Source organism: Oncorhynchus masou, chromosome 9 (assembly GCF_036934945.1).
Source record: "Oncorhynchus masou masou isolate Uvic2021 chromosome 9, UVic_Omas_1.1, whole genome shotgun sequence".
Lineage (NCBI taxonomy): Eukaryota > Metazoa > Chordata > Actinopteri > Salmoniformes > Salmonidae > Oncorhynchus > Oncorhynchus masou.
Genome location: NC_088220.1, coordinates 51,855,018 through 51,876,203, shown reverse-complemented (window position 1 = coordinate 51,876,203; position 21,186 = coordinate 51,855,018). Strand labels below are relative to the sequence as shown.

General features: G+C 42.7%; 1 protein-coding gene across 2 annotated transcripts in view; it reads left to right on the top strand.

Moving 5' to 3' along the window:
• The first annotated feature begins 858 nt into the window (after window positions 1-858).
• The window catches only part of LOC135546149 (echinoderm microtubule-associated protein-like 1), a 36,723-nt gene continuing 16,395 nt past the window's right edge, over window positions 859-21,186 (top strand). Inside the window, exons 1-4 of one of the 2 annotated variants that reach the window (XM_064974336.1) lie at window positions 859-994; window positions 12,613-12,819; window positions 16,520-16,652; window positions 16,911-17,015. In XM_064974336.1, the coding sequence (XP_064830408.1) occupies window positions 922-994; window positions 12,613-12,819; window positions 16,520-16,652; window positions 16,911-17,015 (518 nt within the window). In that variant the 5' untranslated portion in view covers window positions 859-921. Of the gene's footprint in view, window positions 995-12,612; window positions 12,820-16,519; window positions 16,653-16,910; window positions 17,016-18,360; window positions 18,471-21,186 lie in introns of those variants that run through there. The other variant, XM_064974335.1, reaches the window with a different exon arrangement.

The following is a 21,186-nucleotide window of genomic DNA, read 5'->3' as shown; positions in this document are numbered from 1 at the left end:
TGGCTTTTAATCTTCTTCCCATTAAGTTTTTCCATTTTCAGAATCTTCTCTTGCTGAGCCTGGCTACCACACAATATTAACAATCTACCATTTCCAATGAACCAGGCTAATTTCACTATCTTTCTCTACAGCATTAGTTAGACGTATAGGGTGTAAGTGAGACCGTGTGGTCTCATCAAACACGATCACTACTTTCCACTCCAACACATTACTCTTGATTCCTACATTGTCCCACTTTATCGTTTCTTTACTAGATGATCCACAGCTTTCTGTATCATGATCTCTCTTTCCACTACCGATCATTCCGGTGCTTGACCCTCATCCTTCTGCTCCATACCATCAGAACTGACACCCATATCGTTAGCATTCCACCTCACCTTTCGCTTCACCAACCTTTTCTCCATTTCGTCTGCAGTACTAGCCGCCATTTCCATCCTCCAACCCTCTCGCCCTTCCAAGTTGTCAGTTCTAGTCATTATATTTCTATGCATGTATTAATGAAGTGTCAGGTGCTCAGAAAAGACACCTTACTGCAATAATTATTCAGCATAGTAAACAAAACCAACAGTAGGCTTATACAATCGGCATTAACTTTAATGAGAGTTGTGGATATATCCTACGTTAAAGACATTTAATGTAGACAACATTTTTCATTTCAAATTGGATCAATATATGTATTATTGTAAGCGATCTCGTGTGTATTACCAACCACCACCTCTCCCGGTTTCGAATGGTTGCATGTTCTGTGGTGAGGCTGTTGCTATAGTAACAGGTACGGAGAGCAGACAGTGGTGGCGCTGGTGAGCGACAAATAGCGAAAGGTGTTGAGGGTTTCTGAACGTGAAAGAGTGAGGAGGAAAGACGTGCGGTTAGGGAGGCTGCAAGAAGGGGGAAGTGACGGGTCTGCTTGAAAAGAAAGAAATGTCGGAGAGGATCGCTTCATCATGTGGAAACCTTTATGACACCACGTCACTCCTTCTCCAGTACTGCAAAGGTGAGTTCACTTTAGACTTGCTTGCAGCTCCGAGTCGACCGGTTTTGATATGAACCGTGGCACACTGCTGGGACTGTAGGTTTGCATGCACCTGTTTGCAGGTTCCCTACCAGTTTACACGAAACAGACATGTAGCTCGAGCTACAGATTATTGAATAGAATGTTAGCTTGCATCGTTAGAATGATCTATGGTCGATCTATTCATCCATCATAGAGCAGGCTGTCGTGAACTTCGTTAACCAGAGTCATGTATTTAGAAAAATATTTGGTTCAGGTGTAGCCGAGCTGCAAACCCTCTGACTTTATGTAAAATATTTTCCCGACTGGGGGAAAACAGATAGGCTATCTCTATGATATTTAATAGTGGAACTATTTGCATATTATGGTTTCACTGTTCCAGATTAAGTGTAATTGCCTTAGAGATAAGATGACTTACACTGTCGTGGCTCCATCTCTCTGTTGTAAATTAGAGAATGGTGTTCACTTTTTGAGGGGCAGCAGGGGCTGGACATGACTGTAGTGTAAAGGGTGATCATAACAATACAGCTCATAAAAAAAAAAGCTGATGCAATGATGCTGTAACTGGCCACATCACAAGACCAGGTTCATGCACGTGAGAAGAAAAGAAAACACACACCTCTGTTTTTTATTCTACAGTATTTAGTTATATTTTATGCACCCATGCTATCTAATACAATTTGACATGGTTCACAAATCCAATTATGCACGTAAGTGGTGTGATAAAATTGTACTGCGAGTAAACATAGGATATTTGAAGGGACCGTGTAGCGTACCTAAATAGACTTGAACGGTAATTAATGTATTGCTGAACAAAAATCTGTGAAACTCAGGTTCTGTGTATTGGGCTACATGTAGGTCTAAAAATAGCCTATCATATTGAGTGACAGGTGGACAGACATGGAGAAAGGCCTGTCATCTGTTCAAATGGCCAGGCTGTCCTTACCCTGTAACCATGAGAAGATATTTCCCATGGCACGGTCTACTATGCACAGTACCCAACCGGGGTGTCCTGCCATGGTCTCCGTTGGTCAATGCCTACCCAGCTAGGACATAACGTTCTGAGAACCATATTTTTCTCAGAGCTTGGTGAAAGTGTGGTTGTCCTATGGTTATTTTGCATACAACCCTACCACAACTTTCTGTGAATGGTGCAGGACAGTTGCTTGGCTTTGGAACATTCTCAGCACATTTAAGTCACTTGACATAAAAAATGAACAACATCTTGGTATTTCATTACTTTAACAGAACGTTTCCTAAAAGTTCAAACATGGTTACATTTCATTTCAATTTTGGTAATGTTCTAGCCTCGTACGAACCATCCTGATCTCGCAAGCTTACATTCTGTTTCGCTACACGGATACAGTTTGGTCACGACAAGATTCAAATCGTTTGAGCCTCTCCATTCTATCCGCTGTATGGCCGGACCAATCAGCATCCTCTAATCTGTGGGCACAGAAGTAGAAAATCATAACAACAATGGCTGCTCCTGAGGAGGTTGGTGTTGATTCTGCTAAAGGAGCAGTTATATCAGAACTGGAGGACATTACTTCATTGAAAGAACAGCAAATAACTGCACTGAAAGATTTTCTCAGGGGAGATGTTTTCAAGTCAAATCACATTTTATTTGTCACATGCGCCTAATACCAGAGGTGTGGACTCGAATCACATGACTTGGACTTGAGTCACAAATATGATGACTTGCAACTCGACTGACTTTAACACCAATTACTCGTGACTTAACTTGGACGTGAGCCTTTTGACTCGAACTGACTTGATACCCTCCCCAAGCCCAAATATGAAGAATTATGCTATTAAAAAGTGTGTAGCGCATCAACTCTTCATTTAACGGATTACAGTTTGGACTGCAGCCAATCAAATTGTGCCCGTGGAGAAAAAGTTGCGCGTGGAAGTGCAGAGGAACGTCGGCGGGTGAATTCAGATGGAGCCCGTGGAAAGATGATACCCCAAATTATTATTTTCGGATATAAAGACTACGCTGTAGTCAACACAAAATGGATTGCGACTTGCAAAAATTGCGGGAAGAAACTTGCGGTGCTACTGCCGCCGCTCAATTACAGATCTGAACAATACCAGATGAACAAAAGTGTCACAAGTGAACCACAGCAGTCTCCAATCTGACAGTTCATGGAGACCCGTGTAGGGCAGTACAGCATGAATCATCCACAGCAGAAAGCTATCAACAATACAATACTGTCTGACCTGGTTATCGATTGCACCTTGCCTCTGTCTATTGTGGAAAACAAGAGTTTTCGTCACTTTCTGTCATTGGTTGACAGTAGGTACAGCCCAGTGTGTCGTAGAACATTGACATCAAAAGTAGAGAACATCGCTACAGAGAGACGTTCAAAACTGACAACTCAGTTGAGTAACACAGGCCATGTTTCAGTCACAGTGGACATTTGGTCTGACCGGAAGATTAGGGGGTTCCTGCACTGTGTGGAGAAAGATGGAGTGAGGATACAGCTCAAGTCCAATCTCTTGGCCTGTGACCGCTTCAAAGGCCCGCACACGGCCAAAAATAATCTGTGTGAGCAATTTGAGGCCATATGTGGTGAGTACAGCATTGAAGATAAATTGGACAATATCATTAGTGACAATGCTGCCACCATGAGAAAAGCATTCACGGTGTGCTTCCCCATTGATCAAGAAGATGAAGTACATGACGAAGATCACCTTGATGACCCAGAACTCTGGAATGACCTAACCCTGGAAGACCAGCAAACAGTGGATGCTGCTATTGCAAAAAAAACAGTGCTTGCAGTGTTTTGCCCACACTCTCCAGCTGGTGGTGGAAGATGGCTTGAAAGAAACAAAAGTGATGACTCCTTCTCTTTCAAAGTTATCAAAAATCAGCTCACTGCTGCATACAAGCACAACATACAAAGAGGTGTGTGTGAGGCTGAATTTGGGGAAAGAGGCATCCCTGCTGCTGTCAACACAAGATGGAACTCAACACTGAGACAAGTGAAGACAGTTATCCAATGTGACCATCTAAAGCTCAGGCATGTTCTAGAAAAGGCTGGGCACAAGGAGTTGTTGTTCACAGTACGGGAGTGGAATAAGTTGAAGGAGTTGGTGGACATCCTGAAGCCATTTGGAAAAGCAACAGATATGACACTGGGGAGAAGATGGTCACAATCAGTTCTGTTGTTCCCTTGGTTCTGTCCCTGAATCACCACCTGGAGCAGCGGAAGCCTCATGTCCATTTCCTGAGCGGCCTGGTCAGATGTCTCCAGGCATCCACAAACCAAAACATTTCTTGGAATCTTCATCAATGTGAAAATGGCCAGGACACAAGATGGAATCACTGCCCCCTTTTCAGATCCAGTCTACCTCAAAGCAGCTGCCTTGGATCCGGCTTTTTCTCTGATGTGGGTGGAGCACCATGTGCTGTTCAAGGTGGGGGTCAAAGAGGAGGTGGCACAAAGAGTGAAAGGTAAATTATTATTGAGTTTAATGTAACTTTTTTATCATAATTTAATCCAATTGACTGCAACAATAATACTGTTTCAGTTTAACCCAGTGTACCACCAATACTCTAATACCGACCTTTTGGTTTCTACTTTTACATGTTTTGCCAGAACTGATTCTGCAAGATGCTGCAGGGACTGAGCAAGCTGTGCCTCTTGTTGATGAGGAAGAGCGAGAGGACCATAGTCTTGGACAAGAAGAAGGGCTGTTTGCAGCATACTGTAAGAGGCAGAAGAAAGCTGTTGGGACCTCTCCAGCACTACAGCGAAGTCACTACCTTGACATATGCGAAGGACAGAATGCCCTCTTGTTCTGGGCAATGAAAATGAAGGCTCTTCCTTCACTGTCCCAAAGGGCCATCAGGGTCTTGGCAGTGCCTCCAGTGCCCCGGTGGAGCGTGTCTTCAGCAATGGTGGCATCATATGGCGGCCTTGTGCACAAATGACTGACAGACTTTTATCGAATTTGGTATTTTGCAAAAGCAATGTATCATAGGGCCCTGAGATAAGAGAAACAAATGAAACTGTTTATGCATTACACATACACTCACACACACGTAGACATTCAGGCCAGTGTTCAAATTGTAGGCCTACTTGAATTTCAGTAGCAGTTGTTTTGCTGTACCTTTTTAATAAATGATTGTAACTTTATGGCAGGATTGATTTAAGTGTCTAAGGTATATCTGGAGAGAGATTTTTGTTGTCTTGTTGTTTTGTTGTATTTCCATGGAAATATAAAGTTTATTTGGAAAGTAATAAATATTGTAATAAACCTGTTGAGGTTATTCACTGTAGCTCTCTTGTTTTACTAGATCTATGGTTATAGCCAATCTTCGTACTGCCCTTGCAAGTCATTGCCACTCTTTCCCCTCGTTTGGCACACAGTCTTACATGGAACAGGTTCTGGAATGGGAAGGGACAGAATATCCCCCTTGACTTACACCTGGAACACCTCAAGTGTGTCATTTTTGAAGGGCCTGGGTCCCAACATGACTGAGGAAGCAGCAGACAGGATTATCAAGTCCATTGGTGTCCTCAAGGAGTTGATGGACTTCGCAGACGCTGAGTTAGCGGCATTAAAGTCTAGTGGCATCCATCATGCTGCTCGCCAGACTGGGGACATTCTAGCCTTTGTGCAGTTTGTCAGGGAGGCAGAGCTGTTCAAAACCTAATCGGGCAGAGTTCACCTCATTCCCTGGTTTAAACCGCAACATTTTCTCAAAAGTGAAGTACAGTGAGTTGTTCTCATTTTGATTTGAAACAACTTAGGTGCCAGGCTAGCTGGGGATGTGGATGGCTTAGTCTGACCATTAAACCCTGTCTAAGAGGTAGACCGTGATTGGGAGTTAAGGGGCAGGAGTAGGCTAAATACACAAATGTTATCACTGTAAATATTTCTTATTCATTTGTATTTATCAGTACAACTTTTGCTCAGATTCGTACTTTGTTATACAGATAAAAGCAAACGTTGATTTATGCCTCTTGATTAATTCATAATGTTAACAGTTGAAGTGAAACGACACCACTGACCGTTTTGAGCAACAGTTGTGACGGTTTGCATTTGGACAAGTAACAACACACAGATGGTAACAAAGGCTCATTTCTGAGCAGTCATTCAACTAACTAACTACTATAGAACAATGTCCGCAGCATAAATTGTGCCTTAAGTTACCTTCTGTCTTATGTACCGTGAAGAGCCATCAGAAAGTATTCACACCCCTTGACTTTTTCCACATTTTGTTCTGTTACAGCCTGAATTGAAAATGTATTGCATTTAGATGTTTTTGTCACGGGCCTACATACAATACTGCATAATGTTAAAGTGGAATTATGTTTAATTAATTGTACAAATCAATTAAAAATGAAGAGCTGAAATGTCTTGAGTCAATAATTATTCAAGCCCTTTGTTATGGCAAGCCTAAATAAGTTCCGAAGTAAACACTTGCTTAACAAGTCACATACTAAGTTGTATGGACTCAATCTGTGTAACAAATAATAGTGTTTAACATGATTTTTGAATGACTACCTCATCTCTGTACCCCAAATATAATTATCTGTAAGGTCCCTCAGTCGAGTAGTGGATTCCAAACACAGATTCAACCACAAAGACCAGGGAGGTATTCAAATGCCTCGCAAAGAAGTGCACCTATTGGTAGATAGGTAAAACATTAAAGACATGGTGAAGTTATTAATTACACTTTGGATGGTGTATCAGTACACCCAGTCACTACAAAGATACAGTCGTCCTTCCAAACTCAGTTGCCGGAGAAGAAGGAAACCACTCAGAGATGTCACCATGAGGCCAATGGTGACTTTAAAACAGTTACAGTGTTTAATGGTTGTGACTCCACAATACTGACAGAGTGAAAAGAAGGAAGCTTGAACAGAATAAAAATAATACAAGACATACATCCTGTTTGCAACAAGGCAAAAAAAATACAAAGCAAATTACTTTTTTTGTGCTGAGTACACAAATCCAATAATACCCATTTAGTTAGTACCACTCCATATTTTCAAACATTGTTGTGGCTGCATCATGTTATGGATGTACACTACCGGTCAAAGGTTTTAGAACGCCTACTCATTCAAGGGTTTTCTTTATTTTTACTATTTTCTACATTGTAGAATAGTGAAGACATCAAAACTATGAAATAACACACATGGAATCATGTAGTAACCAAAAAAGTGTTCAAATCAAAATATATCTGATATTCTTCAAATAGCTACCCTTTGCCTTGATGGCAATTTTGCATGCTTGGCATTCTCTCAACCAGCTTCACCTGAAAGGCTTTTCCAACAGTCTTAAAAGTGTTCCCACATATGCTGAGCACTTGTTGGCTGCTTTTCCTTTACTTTGTGGTCCGACTCATGCAAAACCACCTCAATTTGATTGAGGTTGGGGGATTGTGGAGGCCAGGTCATCTGATGCAGCAACTCCATCATTCTCTTTGATAAAATAGCCCTTACACAGCCTGGAGGTGTGTTGGGTCATTGTCCTGTTGAAAAACAAATGATAGTCCCACTAAGCCCAAACTAGATGGGATGGCATATCGCTGCAGAATGCTGTGGTAGCCATGCTGGTTAAGTGTGCCTTGAATTCTAAAGAAATCACAGTGTCACCAGCAACAGCATCCCCACACCAAAACACCTCCTCCATGCTTTACGGTGGGAAATACACATGCGGAGATCATCCGTTCACCCACAGTTGGAACCAAAAATCTCCAATTTGGACTCCAGACCAAAGGACAAGCAAGTCTCTTCTTCTTATTGGTGTCCTTTTAGTAGTGGTTTCTTTGCATCAATTTCACCATGAAGGCCTGACTCACACAGTCTCCTCTGAACAGTTGGATGTTGAGATGTGTCTGTTACTTGAACTCTGTGAAGCAATTATTTGGACTGCAATTTCTGAGGCTGGTAACTAATGAACTTATTCTCTGCAGCAGAAGTAACTCTGGGTCTTCCATTCCTGTGGTGGTCTTCATGAGAGCCAGTTTCATCATAGCGCTTGTTGGTTTTTGCGACTGCACTTGAAGAAAATGTCAAAGTTCTTGAAATGTTCCGTATTGACCGATGTCTTAAAGTAATGATGGACTGTCGTTTCTCTTTGCTTATTTGAGCTGTTCTTGCCAAAATATGGTTTTGGTCTTTTACTTGGTCTTTCCATCTTCTGTATTAGGGCTGAGGAGTTTTGCAGGATAAAAAAAAAACGTAATGGAGCTAAGCACAGGCAAAATCTTAGAGGAGAACCTGGTTCAGTCTGCCAGACACTGGGAGGTGAATTCACCTTTCAGCAGGTCAATAACATAACACACAAGGCCAAATCGACACTGGAGTTGCTTACCAAGAAGGCATTGAATGTTCCTGAGTGGCCGAGTTACAGTTTTGACTTAAATCTGGTTGAAAATCTATGGCGCCACTTAAGTTGTTGTCAAGCTATGATCAATGACCAATTTGGCAGAGTCTGAAGAATTTTGAAAAGGATAATGGGCAAATGTTACACAATCCAGGTGTGGAAAGCTCTTAGAAACGGTTTGAATCTGGTTTTGGCTAGGGTTAGTCTGTTGCTGATATAGTCCCAAAATGATTTGCATGTCAGCGATCAAGTTTTCAAGATATATAACTTTCAACATACAGAAATACAGCCGGTATGATGCTTTCAAAGTTATATCTCCAATTCCCATGTGTCCTATTTGTGCTCGAAGTTCCAAAATGTTTACCAAAAATAAGCTAGCAATGTTATTTAAAGTCTCTTATTGAAACATTCAGTGAAAGTTTTAATGAAGTTATTCAAAAACCTCAAAATAATCATTAATTATTGTCACATACCGGATAGGTGCAGTGAAATGAAGGATCCAGAGTAAAACGTTGTCAGAACCTCACTGCATCCTAAAAAATAAACGTTCCCAAAACATTCAAAATGTGCACTTCTGTTCTCAGAACATTTTAAAAAGCTTAGTTTTACCAGGTTATGAAATCTATGGCATCGTTCCTACAACCAATGTGAAACAGAAAACACATGTTCCCACAACTTGTGCTAATGTGCCAAATGTGCTATTTGGGTAGCCTGGATGTGCTGCAGACTTAGGATCTGTTCCAGGCTGCGGATCACCCCGGACGGTGGAATACAGAGGGGAGCAGCTCAGCTCCTCTGCCAAAAGGAGGATGAATTGGCTTTGGAGCCATCTTGGTCAAGGTTGACCTGCTCCTTTACTGGTTGCTGTGTGTGTGTGTGTGTGTGTGTGTGTGTGTGTGTGTGTGTGTGTGTGTGTGTGTGTGTGTGTGTGTGTGTGTGTGTGTGTGTGTGACCAAAGCTCGAGTCTGGACTCTGAATGGTCTAGTGCTGACGATTTAGCACGTAGTGTCACTAGAGGTTAATTAAGCACTTCAACAGCTGAGATAGCAATTGAGTGTAAAGGTGTTTTTTCCCCCGCAACAAGCTATTTCTGTGTCTTTCTTTTCCAATCCACACATAGGGTTGTGTGTTCCTTCCAAACGCCTCAAATGTAGTTTAATCTGTTCACAGAAATATTTTGCCAGTGCCCCTGTGGAAAGTCCAGGTGCACTTTTGCAAACTTCAGATGTGCAGCAATGTTTTTTTTTTGGACAGCAGTGGCTTCTTCCGTGGTGTGAACATGAACACCATTCTTGTTTAATGATTTATTATGAATGCAAACAATAGAAGGTAAAAGGCCTGCAAAGGTAAATGTACTTTTAACTTGTGACCATCTGGCCCATTTGTCTTATTGACTGACTCAGATGGCGTGCAACAACAATGGCTCATCTATTAGGAAATATCAGACCTACAGGTCAGTGTTCAGGTGTCTTAACCGTTTTCATGGTGTGACAGCTGGTAGTAGGATCCCCTCCCTAGGGTTTGCTCACATTGTTACTCATGTAGACGCTGGTCCCTGTGGTGTGTGTGTCCTCCCATGACTTCCTTGGAGATGAAGGCAGGGGGCTAAGTTGTGTCTGTCATTCTGTCATTGATATAATGTACAGTATGATTCCAGCCATGCCACGGTGTGGCTGATGTAAGCACATACACATGTACCTGTGTGTTAGTGAGTGGGTGTGTTTGTGTGTATTGAATGGAGGAGACTCGGATCCCACCCGCTGCAGTCTCACTTCCTGGTAGTGCCTGGCTGTCTCTGCAGCAGAGTATAGATCTGGCCCCCAGCCAAGCCAGCCTCCCTCCTAGCCTCAGGCTGCATCCACTGCTGCTGCCGCTGTGGAGGCAGGGCTGCAGGGAGCAGTGTCCTGTTACGAACTGTGACTCGCCGCTTGTCTCTTTGTGAGCTGCACGTACCGCTAGGGAGGAGGAGAATAAGGGGGGGGGGGTTGGTCCAGGAAGAGGGAGGCAGAACAGGCACTGGCTGTAGAGGAGAGGAGGGGAAAACCCTACATATGAAAGAAGCCCAGACTTGGCATCCCGGGAGCCCCCAAGAGAGCTGAGGAGAGCAGGCTGTCTGACGGAGTGACTGGCTGGCTGGCTGAGTGACTGAGCATGACAGGTAAGGGAAGGAAGCAGAGCCCAGAGCCCTATGAATATTTCAGCAGGCTTTGGTTTCGCCCCCGACCTCCATTGTCCTCTCGCATCACACAGGGATTCATCCCTCTCCACCTTATGCCATTTTGCTAACCTTCCCTCCTCCCCTCCCATTCCCTCTCTCCTCTCCCCATTTACTCATTTTCATATTATATAATTAGTAGCCATGCATTTTTAACACTGAGGCCACCTGCTTTAACTGTGCTAGCTGTAGCTGTCCTTTGCCTGTGCTGTGTCATCTGCTGGAGGCAGTAAAGAGAAAGTTATTGAGCACGCATCATAAGCCTGCAGTCTGTCAGACAGCTACTGTGTGTAAAGTGCAAGGGTGAAGGCTGTTTCATTAACAAAGTAATGGGATGGCGTTCATGTGGACTCGATGTTGAATAATTAGGTAGATTTAAATTAATGAATGATCACACTTAATTCATTACCAGCAACGTTTCACTGAGGTGTTTTAGTTTGGGACATGGGGATGGGTGGAGTAAACCTCCATAGCTTTGGTTGTTTTGTAGCTTGGCAGTGTTATTTACATTTGCTGCAGAGGCGATTTGAAATCTTATCAATGCTTTACTCAGCAGATTTCAAATTGTGACTAAGGTTATAAAGCACCATGGTTAATTGACAGCATAAGCCAAGTAATTCAATTTGGGGAAATAATCTTGCTGGTTATTTCCCTAATGAAAAACGGTACCTAATTCCCCATAAAATCCAGTAGGGATTTGTCATGTCGGAGTATCCAGTTCGACATGTTCTTTCATTTCCCCTCCTGCTGAATAAAAACCTCTTACATATGTTGGGATTTTTAAAGTCAAACTCTCCACTCTGCCCAATTTTGAATATGTGTGTTCTTCCACAATATTTCTGACTGAGAGATGAGATCATTGGTTCCACTGGGTCTGACAGGCAGAGTAAATAGGCATGTCAGTCAGAGTTTGCATTATACTCAGAAATCATGTTGGTAGTACTGCATGACAGATGCATATTAGTCCAGGTAGAATTCTCATATGCAAATAAATGGCTCTTGGTCATTTGAATGGCATATGATAATAACGAATATGGGAATGTTGTCAACTAACAAACAGTCGTCAACTCAGCATTATACTGTATGTACAGCATGCTGTTGCATGGTCACAAAATATGATTTAACAGCATTGTTTTGTTGAAAGAGATTTGAAAACATTGTCAGACCTTTCAGTTACAGGGCATCCTATCTGATATTGCACAGTTAAGCATTGGAGCTGAAACAGAGGATTAAATTGGGCAGCCAAATGATGTCATCCCAGTGAAGGACGAGGGGTTAGGGTCTAGCTAGCATCACACAGTGGCGAAGGTGCATAAAGATGTAATTCAGAAATGACGTCATTGTTTTTCCACTATTCAATGAGTTTTTAAAGTACGGCGTGCGATATGATTCAATGCGCTAATGATTAAGCACAATATGCTTGTTCAAATTGCCGGCGTCTGGTTTACCCAGGTATAATGTGCTAATGACAACACACAAAAGAGTAAAGGAGGCCAATGTACAATACAGTTAACTTAGCAAACGAGGCATGTGTGTTAAGTGCATGGGGGCCGTCATCTTTATGCACCTCTGCTATTCTTCAGTGATGTAGAGAAAACAATCTTCAAAACGGGGTTGGCCTCAATTTTGTTTCAAGCAAATACACCTTTTCATCTCTGTCAGAAACCCCAGCACTGTCATTTTTGGTGTAGGAATCTAAGACCAACATATTGTTTGTCAAGGAAGTAGCCTAGTGTGATCTTTATTAGCAAAAACAAACACAAAGCTTGGAGAATTATGCAAATTCCTGCTTACAGTCCTGGGTGAACAACAAAACACCTTTTGTTCCATGCTCCTGACACCATCGCTATCTGTCACTCTGTCCATTTTTCCTTCTTCCGCTCTCTCTCCCTCCCCATTTCCCCCCACTCTCTCTCCCTCCCCATTTCCCCCCACTCTCTCTCCCTCCCCATTTCCCTCCACTCTCTCTCCCTCCCCATTTCCCCCCACTCTCTCTCTCCCTCCCCATTTCCCCCCACTCTCTCTCCCTGCCTCCCAGATGACAACGTGTCTGCAGGCAGCACCATGGAGGTGGACGACCGCCTGTCCCACCTGGAGCAGCGTGTCCAGTTGCAGGAGGATGAGCTCCAGCTGCTGAAGGCTGAACTGGCCGATGCGCTGCGCAGACTGGGTTACTGTGAGGAGCTGACCCAGCCTGGGGCCGGAGCTGGAGGGAGGAGGCCTACCGTGGCCCCACCCACCAAGAGTGAGGGGCTGGGGAGCTAGGAGGCTGGGAACACGCTAGACCACCGTAGTCTCGTCGACATACAGTTGAAGTCGGAAGTTTACATACACTTAGGTTGGGAGTCATTAACTCGTTTTTCAACCACTACATACATTTCCTGTTAAGAAACTATAATTTTGGCAAGTCGGTTAGGACATCTACTTTGTGCATGACACAAGTAATTTTTCCAACAATTGTTTACTGACAGATTATTTCACTTATAATTCAATGTATCACAATTCCAGTGGGTCAGACGTTTACATACACTAAGTTGACTGTGCCTTTAAACCGCTTGGAAAATTCCAGAAAATAATGTCATGGCTTTATAAGCTTCTGATAGGCTAATTGACATCATTTGAGTCAATTGGAGGTGTACCTGTGGATGTATTTCAAGGCCTACCTTCAAACTCAGTGCCTCTTTGCTTGACATCATGGGAAAATCAAAATAAATCAGCCAAGACTTCAGAAAAAAAATGGTAGACCTCCACAAGTTTGGTTCATCCTTGGGAGCAATTTCCAAACGCCTGAAGGTACCACGTTCATCTGTACAAACAACAGTACGCAAGGATAAACACCATGGGACCACGTAGCCGTCATACCGCTCAGGAAGGAGACAGGTTCTGTCTCCTAGAGATGAACGTACTTTGGTGCGAAAATTGCAAATCAATCCCAGAACAACAGCAAAGGACCTTGTGAAGATGCTGGAGGAAACAGGTACAAAAGTATCTACAGTGGGGCAAAAAAGTATTTAGTCAGCCACCAATTGTGCAAGTTTTCCCACTTAAAAAGATGAGAGAGGCCTGTAATTTTCATCATAGGTACACTTCAACTATGACAGAGAAAAGGAGAAAAAAAAATCCAGAAAATCACATTGTAGGATTTATAATGAATTTATTTGCAAATTATAGTGGAAAATAAGTATTTGGTCAATAACAAAAGTTTATCTCAATACTTTGTTATATACCCTTTGTTGGCAATGACAGAGGTCAAGCATTTTCTGTAAAGTCTTCACAGGGTTTTCACACACTGTTGCTGTTATTTTGGCCCATTCCTCCATGCAGATCTCCTCGAGAGCAGTGATGTTTTGGGGCTGTTGCTGGGCAGCACGGACTTTCAACTCCCTCCAAAGATTTCATATGGGGTTTTGATCTGGAGACTGGGTAGGCCACTCCAGGACCTTGAAATGATTCTTACGAAGCCACTCCTTCGTTGCCGGGGTGGTGTGTTTGGGATCATTGTCATGCTGAAAGACCCAGCCACGTTTCATCCTCAATGCCCTTGCTGATGGAAGGAGGTTTTCACTCAAAATCTCACGATACATGGCCCCATTCATTCTTTCCTTTACACGGATCAGTCGTCCTGGTCCCTTTGCAGAAAAACAGCCCCAAAGCATGATGTTTCCACCCCCATGCTTCACAGTAGGTATGGTGTTCTTTGGATGCAACTCAGCATTCTTTGTCCTCCAAACACGACGAGTTGAGTTTTTACCAAAAAGTTCTATTTTGGTTTCATATGACAGTCTCCCAATCTTCTTCTGGATCATCCAAATGCTCTCTAGCAAACCTCAGACGGGCCTGGACATGTACTGGCTTAAGCAGGGGGACACGTCTGGCACTGCAGGATTTGAGTCCCTGGCGGCGTAGTGTGTTACTGATGGTAGGCTTTGTTACTTTGGTCTCAGCTCTCTGCAGGTCATTCACTAGGTCCCCCTGTGTGGTTCTGGGATTTTTGCTCACCATTCTTGTGATAATTTTGACCCCACGGGGTGAGATCTTGCGTGGAGCCCCAGATCGAGGGAGATTATCAGTGGTCTTGTATGTCTTCCATTTCCTAATAATTGCTCCCACAGTTGATTTCTTCAAACCAAGCTGCTTACCTATTGCAGATTCAGTCTTCCCAGCCTGGTGCAGGTCTACAATTTTGTTTCCGGTGTCCTTTGACAGCTCTTTGTTCTTGGCCATAGTGGAGTTTGGAGTGTGACTGTTTGAGGTTGTGGACAGGTGTCTTTTATACTGATAAGTTCAAACAGGTGCCATTAATACAGGTAACGAGTGGAGGACAGAGGAGCCTCTTAAAGAAGTTGTTACAGGTCTGTGAGAGCCAGAAATCTTGCTTGTTTGTTATTGACCAAATACTTATTTTCCACCATAATTTGCAAATAAATTCATTAAAAATCCTACAATGTGATTTTCTGGATTTTATTTCTCATTTTGTCTGTCATAGTTGAAGTGTACCTATGATGAAAATTACAGGCCTCTCTCATCTTTTTAAGTGGGAGAACTTGCATGATTGGTGGTTGATTAAATACTTTTTTTGCCCCACTGTATATCCACAGTAAAACGAGTCCTATATCGACATAACCTGAAAGGACGCTCAGCAAGGAAGAAGCCACTGCTCCAAAACCACCATGAAATAGCCAGACTGCACATGGGGACAAAGATCATACTTTTTGGAGAAATGTCCTCTGGTCTGATGAAACAAAAATAGAACTGTTTGGCCATAGTGGCCATCGTTATGTTTGGAGGAAAAAGGGGGATGCTTGCAAGCCAAAGAAACCATCCCAACTGTGAAACACGGGGGTGGCAGCATCATGTTGTGGGGGTGCTTTGCTGCAGGAGAGACTGATGCACTTGGTCACAAATGTGGTCTTCCAAATGGACAATGACCCAGCATACTTCCAAAGTTGTGGCAAAATGGCTTAAGAACAACAAAGTCAAGGTATTGGAGTGGCCATCACAAAGCCCTGACCTCAATCCTATAGAAAATCTGTCGGCAGAACTGAAAAAGTGTGCGCGAACAAGGAGGCCTACACACCTGACTCAGTTACACCAGCTCTGTCAGGAGGAATGGGCCAAAATTCACCCAACTTATTGTGGGAAGCTTGTGGAAGGCTTCCCGCAACATTTGACCCAAGTTTAACAATGTAAAGGCAATGCTACCAAATACTAATTGAGTGTATGTAAACTTCTGACCCACTGGGAAAGAAATGACATCTGAAATAAATCACTCTCTATTATTATACTATTATTCTGACATTTCACATTCTTAAAATAAAGTGGTGATCCTAACTGACCTAAGACAGGGTATTTTTACTCTGATTAAATGTCAGGAATAGTGAAAAACTTAGTTTTTAATGTATTTGGCTAAAGTGTAGGTAGACTTCCGATTTCAACTGTACTAGCTGTAATGGGAGAGTCCAGAAGCTCAATATGTGAGGCTACTACTACTGAGGATGTTGCATTTTCAACCTGATGCACAAGGCGTGGAGAGTGTTGGTTACCAGCCAGGGGGAACTGTTTTAAGATGGTCATACCAAGGATCATATGGCTATGTGATTTGGAATCAGCTTAAGGTATCAAAAAATATATATAAAAATGTGTTGATTTGACCATTTAATTTGGCCCATAGAAACGCATTGAATAACAGATATTAAAAATAATATAAAAAATCTAAAGGAAGTTTGTTCTGAAGTGTCTCTCCTATATCTGAGAGATATAAGAAAGATCAGGAAACTATATATATATATATATATTACATGTATTTAAAGATGAGACTTGCAATGGAGATAAACCATGTACTACTTACTGTATGTAGTCTTTGGTAAGAATTTGCAGTGTTGATTTTCAAAAACTTCAACAACATACATCTGTTTACTGAACCATTCTCTCCCTCTTGATGCCAGTGCGACAACTCCTGCAAGCCTTACCATCCAAGCCTCTCACTCTCAGCAATGGTTATGTCCAGCAGAAACGTATGGGGGGATACCCTTCCTCCCCCTCTTCTCCCAAAAAGGAAGTGTCGCTGTCAATCAAAAGGTAAGACATTGTCCGAATGTGTGGATCTATGACTGTTTTTCTTGGTATACTTCTAATGTGCATTTCCAAACTCAACCTTAGGGTGGCAGTGTGGCATTGAATCTACTGTACAGTAGGCACTGTAAACTAATGACTGGGGACATGTCTTGCCTTTCATATCCCTCTCAATACCCCTATTCACTCTTCACCCTCCCACTCTTTCCACCTCTCGTCTTTCTCCTCTCCCTCTTCCCCCTCTCACCTATCCTCCCCCACCAGGAAGAGCATGTCGACAGAGCGTCTCTCCACGGCCAGGAGGGAGATGGTGTCTGACAGCAGAAGCAGAACCACCTCGTCCAGCAGCTCCGCATGTGGCAGGAGCAGGTGACAGTTGGAAACAAGCACAGACACCGCTAACCCTCTAAACACAGACACTGACTCAGCTAAACCTCGAAACACTGACACAGCAATCACTCCTGCTCTTTCTGGCTAACTGAGAGATCATGGTGTGCAGCCAAGCAACCCTCTGACTGACAATGATGTAGTCACTGGCTAGAGAAGACCAAAGCAGGGAGCACCTTAGCACTGCATTCTCACATACTGTAAGTTTATGATTAGGCTGCTCAGTGTTACAGTTCACTATGTCCCTCTTTTATCCACAAGGCATCTGTAGCCGTAGCTCACATCAGTGCTAATATACATCTGTGCATGCCTCATATACATCTGTACAGTCGACCCGACATCTGAGAATGGGTGTACAGCTCATCTCTGATCTCTGGGGAAAATATCAAGACCGCTTGCCACATCCTCAGCAGCCATATCTGCCTCCCTTGCCAGATATACTGTAAATACCCTTTCTTTCTCCCTTTTCGATCAGACAGGTGACATATGCTGTGGGTCTGTGTTCTTCCCAGCTCTTCCTCGGACTGACATTGTATTCTGACAGTAGAGGTCCCAAGGTCTCAGTGTGGCTTTGTTGACGTCCAATTTAGGACACTCTGATCAGTAGACCGATCGTTGTTTTTAACCTCTCGCTGTTCAGATCAGTTGACAAAGGATCATTAAACACTTGTGTGAAGGCACTACGGATGCATTGCTGTGCCACACCGTGGTGTTGTATTTCTGTGCAGAGAGCATGTGAATGCACGCTGGATGTTTGACTGGCTTGAATCATTTAGACCCGTGTATGTGTAATGTCTAGGGAGGAGAGGAGACAGCCGGGGAGGGTGGTGATATGATCTCTCTATGTTGACAACATACGTATAGAAATACAGATCTGCTGATGTGTTTTAACATGTACTTACGTCATTTTAGTCTGGTGCAGTGTTATGTAGGTTACTGTATTTAACAGCATCATTATTTACATACATCTAAGTAATGGTGAACACAGCACAGTTGATTGGTAAAGGAAGATGGAACAGTGTATTCACAGTCAAATGCATGGTTGGTTGCTTGTACCGAACATAAACGCCCAACACCTGCTCATTGTTTGAATAGTAGATAACAATATCTGATTGGTTTTATGGAGGTGCTATTAAGCTTTGAAAGACAGATGTATACAGTCCGTCCGTCCACTCCCTCCTCCCTCACCCTCATTGATCTCACTCTGCCGAGGGTGTCAAATTTCAGGGGTGTAGGTAAAGGAGGTGTGGTTACCGAGCAGAGGGGAGGTCCAGCAGAGTAAGGAAGTGCCTCCCCATTGGTGGAAAAAGTGCCCAGTAAAGTTAACGGAATCAACAAGGAAGCCTGTTAGTTGTCGACAGGGTTCTGTTTTGTGAACCACCTTGCCAACACTGTGCTGTTACTTAACGGAAAAGTTACCATGAAGAGATCACCCAGGTAAAGGAATGCTTTATACTTAAACAGTTTGCAGTTAGGAAGGAGATTGTTTAAAAGCCATTTTGGGTGGATGGATCGTTTATTCCAACAGGAAGCAGTAACTTAAAAAAGAATTTGTGGTCATGCAGACCTTCTGATGGTTTTATATTCAGTGGGGTTTGGGGAGGGGCAGCACAGAACAAAGGTCAATTGTGATTTACAACATAAACTGTTAAAGGTGCAATACGCAGAAATCACTCTGCCATTTTCCAGAGAACATATATACAGCTTCTTAGACTTGCTTTCAATGAGTGACTGATCTAAAACTCACATTTCTATATGAATTTGGTCAGGTCGCCCAAAAAGTAACATATTGCCACATTAAGAGCCACAATGTTTGGGCTAAATGCATATTGTTGCGATATGGTTTTGGAAGCATAAAGCACCTTATCTTTCATATCGGCAACAAATATATATATATATATATTTTTTTTACTTAAAGTTAAATTGATACACACCTTTCATAAGGTTAGGGTTATGGTTACCATATTTCCATGTTACAGCGCTGATTACTGAAGACAGATGGAAGAAAGAGGTACTAATTTGCTTTCTAGCATGCTCCGAACACCTGTGTGTAACGGAAAAAATACACCAGAAAAGGGTTGTAACTGAAAAATACTATAGGCTGCAACTGTGTTAAAACAGTGTACAGTAAGTATATATTTTGCATTTGTGAAATTATTTTAATATAATATGAAAGTAGAGGGCTTTATGTTTCGAAAAACCGTATTGCCAGCGAGGATTATTAACGTTACTAAACAATAAAACAGAGCGTCGGGATTGGAGTTCACATGGTCCTAGGTTAGCTTAATATTGGACTAAAGGAGCCTAACAGTACTCCTTAGTTCAAGGACCTTGCATGTTCTGTTTAAAGGGTGAATTGGCTCTGGAAGCCAAAACAACCAAATACTCCATCTAGACGTGAATCGATTCTCAATTGCGTTACGGTTCTAGAATCATAAATCCCTCTACTTTCATATAACCTCAAAATAATTTCTCAAAACACTCACTGTACACGGTTTGGACCGGTTTTAACACAGTTGCAGCAGTATTTTTCAGTGACAACACGTTGGTGTTGTCTGTCTTCTGTTTACACGCAGGTGTTCAGAGACGCAGATAGCTGATTAGCACAGGCGTCTTCCCTCTGTTTTCTGTAAACAAGTGCTGTAACATGGAAGTATGGGTGCGTGGTGACCCTATAACAGTGTGTAGTAATTCAACTTTTTTATTTTATTATTATTTTTCGCTGATATAGCATATATAAGGTCCTAATGTTACCAAAACTGTATCGCCAGCGATGCGTGTTAACGTTCAGATAGAGCATCGGGGCTCTTAACTAAACCCCCCCCCCGATCGTAAGATACCTTTGTGAATAGACACTAGAGTTGGCGTCTATGAATAGGCTAGGGGGAGCGCTGTCCCGTTCCAGTTTTGGGCAGATCCTTAATTACATTACGGGTGTGTGAGTCAACAAACCAAAAAGAATGGGCATTTTTTCCACATGGGCTTGATTTTCTATGACAGAGAGGGGCTTACCTAACATTCCCCTCTGGCTGTTGTAATGCCTCAGTTTAATTGTGATCGTGGGTGGCTGGTTTGGATTACTGATTCCTCTTGCTCTGCAGAATGACTATTGATTGGCACTTTTGCTCATCCACGTGCATTAAACGCATCGACTGACGCACCCTGATTGCAGACTGGCTCGATGGTACAGCTGAGCCTGAGGACGAGGAACAGATTGCATGTATTTGAATGGCAAATTTGATTCAGGGGTCTGAACGCATGCAAATACTGGTTGAGGAAGAGCTCATGATATCCTGTTTGACCACTTTTCTATCTCTCTATGCTGACTTGTCATACAGTGTTTGATACAGTATGCTCTCAATCACTTCGCCGCCCAGGATAACACAGCTCACTGGGTGCCTAGCATTAAAAATCTCAGCCGTATTGTCTGAGTGCACAGGAACTTGACTAAAACCACTCTCTCCACTGCTGCAACACCATATAGTAATTGCCCAAAACACTCAAAAACCGCAAGACCACTACATTATTGGCCACAATTTCTGTTTGCTTTATGCTAGACAACTGTTCACATCAGTACAGACTCCAACATGCATGTATTTTACTAATTGAGACAACACAATCGTATCACACGTTCCATGTCCTCTCGTTTTCCATGTGGAATGTAGTCTTACTCTTTGTGAAGTCTATGCAAATTGATGTAAAGCTACAACAATCTGTACAGAAGGCCATTCTGGATGTATTGTTCTCTGTATTCCGGTAGCACCTGGAATTTACTCGATAATGATGCTAGGCGATAGAGTATTTTCTGGTACTTACTTCAAAGAATTCAACATAATATGTAACTATCTTGTACCAAATGGTACAGATTGCTACTTGTTTTAATGAATTGAAAATAAACAAACACACGGATCATAAATGATCACTAAGTAAATGCATTCGTGGCTTTGGATCTTTCAGTGTCTCTCATTGGACACAACAGGGCCTCTCCTCTTTTTGAAAGCCGCAGGCAGGGAGACAAACAGGTATTTTCTTGGCCACTTTAAAGAGAGCCCTTCCCCGGCTGTCTCGGGTTGCCCCACAAACAACCAGTCTCCAGATGTAATACACTGTAGTGAATGAATGCTCTGCCAAGGACAGAAATATAAAATCCTCA